Source organism: Gavialis gangeticus, unplaced genomic scaffold (assembly GCF_001723915.1).
Source record: "Gavialis gangeticus isolate Ggan-Ray unplaced genomic scaffold, GavGan_comp1, whole genome shotgun sequence".
Classification (NCBI taxonomy): domain Eukaryota; kingdom Metazoa; phylum Chordata; order Crocodylia; family Gavialidae; genus Gavialis; species Gavialis gangeticus.
Window position 1 is genome coordinate 1,633,910 of NW_017729018.1, and position 9,080 is coordinate 1,642,989.

Below are 9,080 nucleotides of genomic sequence, written 5' to 3' on the forward strand. Positions count from 1 at the left end.
GTTAGGAGTACCAGGGCAGGAGCCAGGGAAGTCACAGAGGCTGGAGTTACTCAAGGATTGAAGCCAGTACATTGTGCATCAGGGCCAAGGCTGCTGCAGGAATACCTTAAAAGCAGCCCCAGAACCAGTCAAGGGATTCCTAAAAGCAGATTCCTAAAAACAGCTGTGTCAGCCCTGCAACTGTAGAAACTGGCACAAAAAGCACAGGGGAGTTTTCACTTTTATGTAGAAAATCACATAGGGGTTAGGGCCACAAGCCAACAGGCCAAAGGGAAGGAACAGGTTAAAGGTAAAGAAACATCACTACTGTCGTAACATACACTCAGCACCTTAATTTCCTCTCCACACCTCCAGAAGTGTCCCCAAACAAGCCTTTAGTCCCTACAGCACTCAAACAGCAGCCTGCAGCTGCCCCCAAGCCTGAGTCCAGCTTTTTCAGTCCACAGTCCCAGCTCACCAAGCCAGTAAAATCTCCAGCTCCACTATGCACTTTGTGTAGGGCTGACCAGGGTCCATGTGCACACTGCTCTCTCTTCTCCCTACTCCAGCCTCAAGCATCATCTTCCTTTTTCCCTTGCCTCCCAGCCCCTGGGGTTTCTGAAAGCTGCAGTCCAAATTAACAGATCAAAAGCCTAGCTCAGGGGTTTTCAACCTTTTTTAATAAGTGTACCCCCAGTGGTCCCCTTTTTAATGTGTACACTGGGGGAGGGGGTGGCAAACAGCTGGACACTGGGCAGGGGGGCAAGCAAGGTTGACAAACCCTGGCCTAGCTAAAATCAAGGTATACCACCTCCACTGGTCTCCCCATATCCACAGAGCTGGTCATCTCATCCTAGAAGGCAGTCACATTGGTCAGGCATGACTTACCCTCGGTGAATCCGTGCTGACTGTTCCTAATCACCTTCTTCTCTTCCAAGTGCTTAGAATCAGATTCCTTAAGGATCTGCTCCATGATTTTTCCAGGGACTGAGGTGAAGCTGACTGGTCTGTAGTTCCCTGGATCCTCCTTTTTCTTAAGTATGGGCACTATGTTTGCAAGCGAGCAAGTGCTGTGGATGCAGGGAAAGCAGTGGACATGATATAACTTGACTTTAGCAAGGATTTTGATACGGTCTGCAACAACATTTTTGCAAGCAGTTAAGGAAATATGGGTGGGATGAATGGACTGTAAGGTAGACAGAAAGCTGGTTGGATCGCCGGGTTCAACAAGTAGTGTTCAATAGCTTGAGGTCTAGCTGGCAGCCAGGATCGAGTGTAGTGGCCCAGGAGCTGGTCCTGGGACCAGTTTTGTTCAGTATCTTCATTAATAATCTGGAAGATGGGATGGAGTGCACTCTCAGCAGGTTTGTGGGTGACACCAAGATGGGGGTGGGGGGCGGGGCGAATAGTAGATATGCTGCAGGACAGAGCTAGCATTCAGAGTGGCCTTGACAAATTGGAGGATTCAGCCAAAAGAAATCTCAAGAGGTTTAACAAGGGCAAGTGCAAAGTTCTGTACTTAGGGCAGCAGCTCTGGAGAAAAGGACCTGGGGGTTACAGTGGACAATAAGATGGGTATGAGTCAGCAGTGTGCCCTTGTTGCCAAGAAGGTTAACAGCATACTGGGCTTGTATTAGTAGGAGCATTGCCAGCAGATCAAGGGAAGTGATTATTCTGTTCTATTCTGCACTGGTGAGACCACATCTGGAGTACTGTGTCCAGTTTTGCCCATCCCAATAAAGAAAGGATGTAGACAAGCTGGAGAGAGTCCAGCTGAGGGCAACGAAAATGGTTCAGGGGCTGGGACATGACTTCTAAGAAGAGTCTGAGGGAACAGAGCCTATTTAGTCTGCAGAAGAGAAGACTGAAGGGGGATTTAATAGCAGCCTTCAACTACCTGAAGGAGGGGGTCCAAAGAGGATGGGGCTGGACTGTTGTCAGTGGTGGCAGACAACAGAATGGAATGGTCTCAAGTTGAAGCAAAGGAAAATTAGATCGGATATTAGGAAAAACTCTCTCACTAGGAGTGTGATAAAGCACTGGAACCTAGAGAGGTGCTGGAATCTCCATCCTTAGAAGTTTTTAAGACCTGGCTAGACAAAGTCTTGGGTGGGATGATCTAGTTGTGGATGGTCCTGCTTTGAGCAGGGGTTGGACTAGATGTGACCTTCTGAGGTCCCTTCCATAGATTCATAGATTGTAGAGTCGGAAGGGACCCCGAAGGATCATCGTGTCCAACATCCTGCCCCAGGCAGGACAAGGACCGAGGTCAGATGGCCCCAGCCAGGTGCCTATCTAGCCTCCTCTTGAAGACCTCCAAGTTAGGTGATAATACCACCTTTCTTGGCAGCCCGTTCCAGATTCTGGCCACCCTTACTGTGAAAAATTTCTTCCTAATGTCTAACCTGAATCTACTCTCCACTAGTTTGTATCCATTATTCCTAGTTACTCCTAGGGGTGCCCTGGTAAATAGCACAACTCCAACTCTCTGTTGTCCTCCCTTGATAAAGTTATAGGGTGCTACAAGGCCTCCCCTCAGACCTGGAGGAGGACCTGGATTTTCTCCTAGAAAAATTTCTAAGCAGAAATTCCCTAATTTCCTAAACTGAACAGGATTCCAGGTGAGCCCTCACCAATGCTGAACAGAGTGGAAGAATCACTTCCCTTAATTTGCAAGTGAGACTCCTGTTAATAGAACCCAGCCTGCTGTTGGCCTTTTTTTTTTTTTTTTTGCAAGAAAAGGACTCATATTCAATTTATGGTCTGCTGTAACTGCCAAGTCCTTTTTCTGGAGTACTGTAGCCTAGCCAGTCACTTCCCAGTCTGTGTTCATACATAGTTATTCTATCCTAAATGCATGACTTTGCAGTTTGCCTTACTAAATTTCAATTAGGACATAAAAAATTTAAAATATTTCAATTTAAATAAGTATATTTATTTATTTTTGTTTATTTTAATACATATTTATATATGTATTTATTTTTGGACCATTTCTCCAGTTAATCTGGGCCATTCTGGATCCTAGTCTGTTGTATTCATCTAAGTATAGCCAGAAATAAAATGACTCAAGTCACTAGCGGAAGCAAGAGTGCTGCCATACTGGCCAACACTGAATATATTTTGAACATAAAGCAAAACTAGGAATTAGTTGCCATCAGCAGATTCAACAAACAAATATTTAAGCTTAGATTCTCATGTGCACATTCAATTACCATATTAAAATCTCGTATTTCCCTGCCCTCTAGGGCAGGGGGTCTCAATCCCTGGGCCGTGGCTTGGTGCTGGGCTGCAGCGGGTCGACTGCTGGTCAGCTGCATGGTTGGCTGCCAGACTGGAAGTGGCCGTGGACCAACAAACTGCGGCCCCCCCCAGAGCTGGGTGGAGAGGCCGTGGCTCCTTCCACAGGGCCTGCAGCAGCGCAGGGTTTGGCACACCCCTCCACCTGGGGGGCGGGGGTATCCTTACCTGTCTTCCAACTGGAAATTCCAGCTGCGGTCAGCTGTGACTGCTGGGCCGCAACATAAAAACTTCAGGAACCCCTGCTCTAGGGTATCTGCAACTCTACCCAACTTGGTGCCATCTGCAAGCTTGCTAACAGTGCATCCCATTCTCCAAATCAGGGTTGAGAAACTCACCTTGTGACCTGGACTGAATCTGGACCACAGGGCTCCTTATGGGCCTGATCCAACCCAGGGCAGGAGAGGTAGCGGCAGCAGCTGGTCTGGCTCTGATTTTGAGCTTGTGGTAGCAGCAGTTCTGGCTTCAGCTCTGACCTGGGACACAACTGTGACTCTAGCCCCTACCATACGCCTTGTGCTGGAGCTAGAGAAGCTGCTGCTGTGTGTCCTCTGCAGGGTCAGGAGCTCCAGATCCAGCATAGGGCATCCAGCAAAGGCTAGCATCTGGGGAGGTAGGGTTGCATAAGTGGCGACAGGCAAAGCAGCTGCAGGGTGACCAGAGCTGTCAGCCCTCACTTGCCCTCCTGCTGCTGAATGCCAAGCTGGTTCTGGATTCTGTGGCAGCCCATGTCCCTGGCCTCATTCCCCAACTTTCAGTGGCCCAATGAGATCCTGGCAGGCCAGATAGAGGCTCCTGGGCCAGATCCAGCCCATGGGCCATATACTTGACACCGCTTTCCAAATCATTAATGAAGGTGCTGAAATGACACCTGACCCAGGACAGACTCCTGGGGAACCCCACCCAGTACCTTCCCGCAACTAGATGGTGAGCCATTGACGACTACTCACTGAGCATGATGGCTCAACCTATGCATCCACCTTACAGTACTCCCATCTAGTCTTTGTTTCCTTTGCTTCTTGAGAGTGTCACCAGAGACTGTCAAAAGCCTTGCTACAACTAAATCACATTACGTTCACTGCTCTTCCTCCCATCCACAGAGCCTGTCATCTTATACATGGGAATCAACCCATTCTGGCTGTTCCCGAGTGACCACCTGATTCTTCTTCAGAGAAAGCCAAAGGACAGCAACAAAAATGACAAGGGAGGAGAAAAGGCTGTAGGAATTGGGTGTCCGCCTGGTTTGACAAAAGAGAAGATGGTGTCAGGGGAACACGTAGAATAAGCCTCCCAAAGCCTAAAACGTTTTGCCCGGTGGGCTGGATTGGCAGTGCCGGGTCCACCTGCAGGCCGGATCCAGTCAGTGCTGGGCTGCCACAGCAAACACCAGCCAGCCATGCAGCGGTGCGGCCTCGCCACGACGCAGCCTCGGAGGACTGGAGCTTGACCCGGGCGTGGCTCGGCTAGGGGCGCGGCCAGGCCCCAAGGTGGCCCTGCAGGGGGGAGGGCAGTGGCCTGGCCCCAACCCAGAAGTGGGGGCAAGGCTCAGCCCCCAGGGAAGGGGGTGTAGCAGGGACTGGGGCATTTGGCGAGGGCAGGGGGAGGCCGTATTCATGGCCACGGCTCCCGCTGCCAAATTTCCGGCCCGGCAGGGGGCCGCACTTGGCCCGCGGGTTGGAGGCTGAGCTCTAGGGCGGAGGTAACGAGCGCTCCGCTCCCAGGAGCGGCCCGGGCTACGCCTCAGCCTCTAGACTCGGGCCGAGCCGCGCCGCTAGGGACAAGCTAGCGAAGTCCGTGCAGCTACAGCGTCCCGCGCGGGGCGGGGGGTAAGGTCCGGCTCTGTGACCCCAGCAGCAGCTAGAGGGGCTGCCGATTGCCGGCCGCTCTTGGCTCATGACGCGCTAGTCGTCGGCGCTGGCGGACCGGCAGGAAGTGCTATCCCAGAGTTCCGCGCGGGCCCCGCCTTTCCGCCGGGGCTGCCATCCGCGGGCGCAGGTGAGGAGGGAGCGGGCGCGCGAATCCGTGTCCATCGGGCGCGGGCCGGGGGCCGGCGGGCGGCAGTGGGGCGGGCCGGGGCTCGGACCGGGCTGACGCGCTGCGCTGTCCCCACAGACATGGCGATCCGCTACCCCATGGCCGTGGGCCTGCACAAAGGCCACAAGGTGACGAGGAACGTGTCGAGGCCGCGGCAGTGCCGCCGCAGAGGGGTGAGTCTCGCCGGGGGCCGGGCATGGGCGGTGGAGTGTGGGGCCGGGTCCCTGCGGGCTCGTGGCGGCTCCGGTACAACTCCCCGAGCCGAGCCGAGCCGAGCCGAGCGCGTTGAAGCGCCGGGGGGGGGGGAGCTCCGCCACTGCTCGGCAAAGGGAGGCGCACCAGCCTGGATAAGTCGCTCCCCTTTCTTGCGAAGACCGGGGATCAGGGCACGTAGGGAGGACGTGGGTTTGTGTCTGGGTTTTTCCCGCTGTTCTCCAAGGGGGGTACGTTAGAGAGGTGGTCGCTGATCCTGTCATCGATTAGCGAAATAATTGAAGTAGCAGTACAGTGATGAGGGATAGCGAAAGCCTGGTGCAAAGGGTGAAACTATTGGCAGCGCATGTTGAAGCTGCTGCAGAAGCAAGGACTCCTCACAGAAGAGGCCCAGGGTGCTCGTACAATTGCTGCCCGCTATTACAATCCTCACAGTGCGAACAAGTAAAAGGTGTAGGTGTTTATACTGGGATAAGGAACCCGGACATGCAGAATTTGAGTGTTGGAGCTAGAATGCAGAACAGGCTGTTGTTCCTGATCCACTTGCTTAACAGGTTCCCTACCACCACTAGGTTATCAATAACTTCACTGAACCTGCTATGAGGTATTGCATATTGGCATGCTCAGAATATTTTTGGATTAATTTTAGGGGGCTTAGTTGCAAACTGACCCACTTGAAGTAAGCCTGGACCCTTGGGTTAGCTGCACCCTTGTGCATCTACCTGTAATAGTCTCTCAGTGCTGCATGCTGAATTGTAGAAATAGGGGACATCCTAGTTGGTGATGAAAGCAACTGATCTTTGGGACAGTTGGAAAACCAGAGAAGTCTAACTTTTATGTTGCTCATTTGTTACTGCTGAGTAGCATTGTGACATCAGCAGTTACTTAGCCAGTTGAAAAACGTGCAAAACAAACCGCAGGTAACAATCGAAGTTTACTAAGTGTTCTGGGGAAAAGGGAAGCTCAGAACTGGAAGAACAAGTGTTGTTTGAGATAAGGGTTTAATGAGGTTCTCCTTCTACATTATACCTGGCTCAGGCACTCTTGAACTGTGTCCACTTGAATGCGGCAAGCAGATACTTGCACGTGCAATGTGAAACAAAGAATTGCAACTGGCTGAGTTGCTCTGAGCTCAGCTCTTGCCACAGTTACTCCTCAGCGCTCCTTTACACACAGCATGCATGAGGCCCAAACCAGTGCCACAGCTGAAGGTTACTGAAAAACCTGTTTTCTTCCCCCTCCTCTCAAAAGCTTCTGACAGTTCTGAGGTTTACCCTTCCAAAGCTGCTATGCAGACATGTGCCATAGTGAATGAAGTTGGCTTTAGGTTTGGGTGCAGCATAGTGTCTCGTACATGGCATCCTTAATGAACTGATGCTTCACTTGATGGGAATCTATTGTCTCATGGGACAGACAGATGTCACTGATACTATGGCACTCTTTTCAAACCTTGCTTCTGTTTCTGCCTCTGGTTTGTGTGTCTCTAGAGTGTGTCAGAGGTATCTGGAATGTCATCTTACTGCTGCATAACATATCTAATATGAGCGGTGGTCCGTTTAAAAACCAGGGTATTATTTTTGGAATTCACAGGTTAATACAATGTAACACGTGGAGAGAGGACTAACCAGCATAGCTGTGCTTGTGGAGACAGTTGCAGGTGCAACAAGATGTGGTCACTGACAGTTGTTGGCTAGATCAGTGGTCTCCAAAGTGGGGTACGCAAGATGATCCATTGGGATGCAGGAAGAAAATATTAGAACTTCTATTTATATTTATTTTTTATCTGAAAAAAAAGAAATTAAGCTTTACCAATATTTAATATATGGATTGACACTGGCGCCCTCACTTGGTCCGTATGTCAGATGGTCATGTGTCACATATGGTACGCAAGTAATATATGTATATAATTTATAAATAAATAAATATACATATACTGGGGGTCCATGCTCAAAAATTTTTTTACTGATGGGGTGCACGATCAAAAAAGTTTGGAGACCACTGGGCTAGATAGTGTTTGTGTAGTTGTCTCGTTTGGCAACAGAGCAGAGTGTCAGTAATAGAATTACTAGTAAATTTGTTGTGCTATACTATGTCCGGCTAAAGAGCTTGGTAACAAGTCAAATTTTAAATCCCCATTTCAAAACAAGTACTTAGGGTGTGGAGTTAGCAGCTAGTCTTAAATGATTCCTACTATTGTCACTCTTATTTTATAATTGAATTATAGTTGCCTATAATACAAAGTCTAAATGCTAGGTCTCATTAAATGACTTGTTTCAGTAGCCTATTGCATTTAGGTTATGCCAAACCATTTATCTATGTGCGTATGTTCTTTTCCTCCTTTCTCCCCCATACCCTTCAGCGCTTGACCAAACACACCAAGTTTGTACGAGACATGATCAGGGAAGTCTGTGGCTTTGCTCCCTACGAGAGGCGTGCTATGGAATTGCTGAAAGTTTCCAAAGACAAACGTGCTCTGAAATTCATAAAGAAAAGGGTAAGTGACTATAATGTATTACCCCAGGGTATGAAAGAACCTTTGTTGATTCCTCTTGCCCCATTACTCCAGGCAGAGGGTTTCACACTGCAGGAGCTGTGGTCCTGCCCTTGCTCATCACTTTAAGCAGTCACTAGCCTAGCTTGGGGGAAGAGAAAGGCAGCTATGGTATATAGCAGCTGCTGTAGTTTTGGAAGTGATGATCCAAAATCTGTTCCTCCATATTGCAAAGCTAGTGCAGGGAAGAGGAATGTGGAACTGGTGTGGTTTGATCCAGTTATTCAGGGCACTTGGAACGGTGTGGAACCTAAAACTATCCTGAAAAGTTGAGAGTAGGAGACTTCTGCCTCTTCCTAACAGTCCTACTTGCAGGGGCAGTGTAGATTTGATTGAAGGGAGAGTACCTAGGCTGGGCTTATTATCAAACTGAGACACAGTCCTTATTCAAGCCTAAGTGTGTTGTGTACACTGCAGCCCAGGCTTTCTGTCACTGACAGAATAAGACAAGGAAAAGGTGAGGACCTACTTGTGCTTCTTGTCATGGGATAATTGCTTACTGTATTGCTTTCTTCTTTACATAGGTTGGCACTCACATTCGGGCCAAGCGAAAGCGGGAAGAGCTTAGCAATGTCCTGGCAGCCATGAGGAAGGCTGCTGCCAAGAAGGATTAAACTGTACAAATTTCTGTAATTCAGTAAAGTTTGTTCAAAAAACTCCAGCAGCGTGGTGGTTTACTAGCAACTCCCAACTAGAGAGAGCATTTTCTTTAGTGACTGGGGATATTTTTCAAGCTGTACAAGACATTGAAAGACCTTCCAGAGTAACAGAAGGCATATTTTTGGTGCTTTGATAAAACGTGGAATTGAGGTGTGGGGTAATAAAAACATTGCATTTGTGAACAGGGACACAGCTCATTTTGCTGAACCTAAACTTAAAATGAAGGAAAAGCTAATTTCTTCTAAGATGTCATGCCTTTCCCATCAAAGGGACTTTACTATTCAAGGGGAAACTGAATTTAGCCCACACCATGGATAGTAAAGTTCATGGGCAAAAGGCAAACTTG

At 49.3% G+C, this 9,080-nt stretch overlaps 1 protein-coding gene across 1 annotated transcript; it reads left to right on the plus strand.

The window, feature by feature from the left end:
• The first annotated feature begins 5,199 nt into the window (after nucleotides 1–5,199).
• On the plus strand, nucleotides 5,200–8,735 carry RPL36 (ribosomal protein L36). The gene is made up of 4 exons (XM_019513200.1): nucleotides 5,200–5,271; nucleotides 5,389–5,483; nucleotides 7,883–8,017; nucleotides 8,599–8,735. The coding sequence occupies exons 2-4, from the start codon at nucleotides 5,391–5,393 to the stop codon at nucleotides 8,686–8,688; spliced, it is 318 nt and encodes a 105-aa protein (XP_019368745.1). The 5' UTR covers nucleotides 5,200–5,271; nucleotides 5,389–5,390; the 3' UTR covers nucleotides 8,689–8,735.
• The last annotated feature ends 345 nt before the right edge of the window (nucleotides 8,736–9,080 follow it).

Coding starts and splice junctions, on each gene's coding strand:
- RPL36 (XM_019513200.1), top strand. CDS start 5,391: ATGGCGATCCGCTACCCCATGGCCGTGGGCCTGCACAAAGGCCACAAG. Junction 5,484..7,882: donor GGCAGTGCCGCCGCAGAGGG/GTGAGTCTCGCC, acceptor CATACCCTTCAG/CGCTTGACCAAACACACCAA. Junction 8,018..8,598: donor TGAAATTCATAAAGAAAAGG/GTAAGTGACTAT, acceptor TTCTTTACATAG/GTTGGCACTCACATTCGGGC.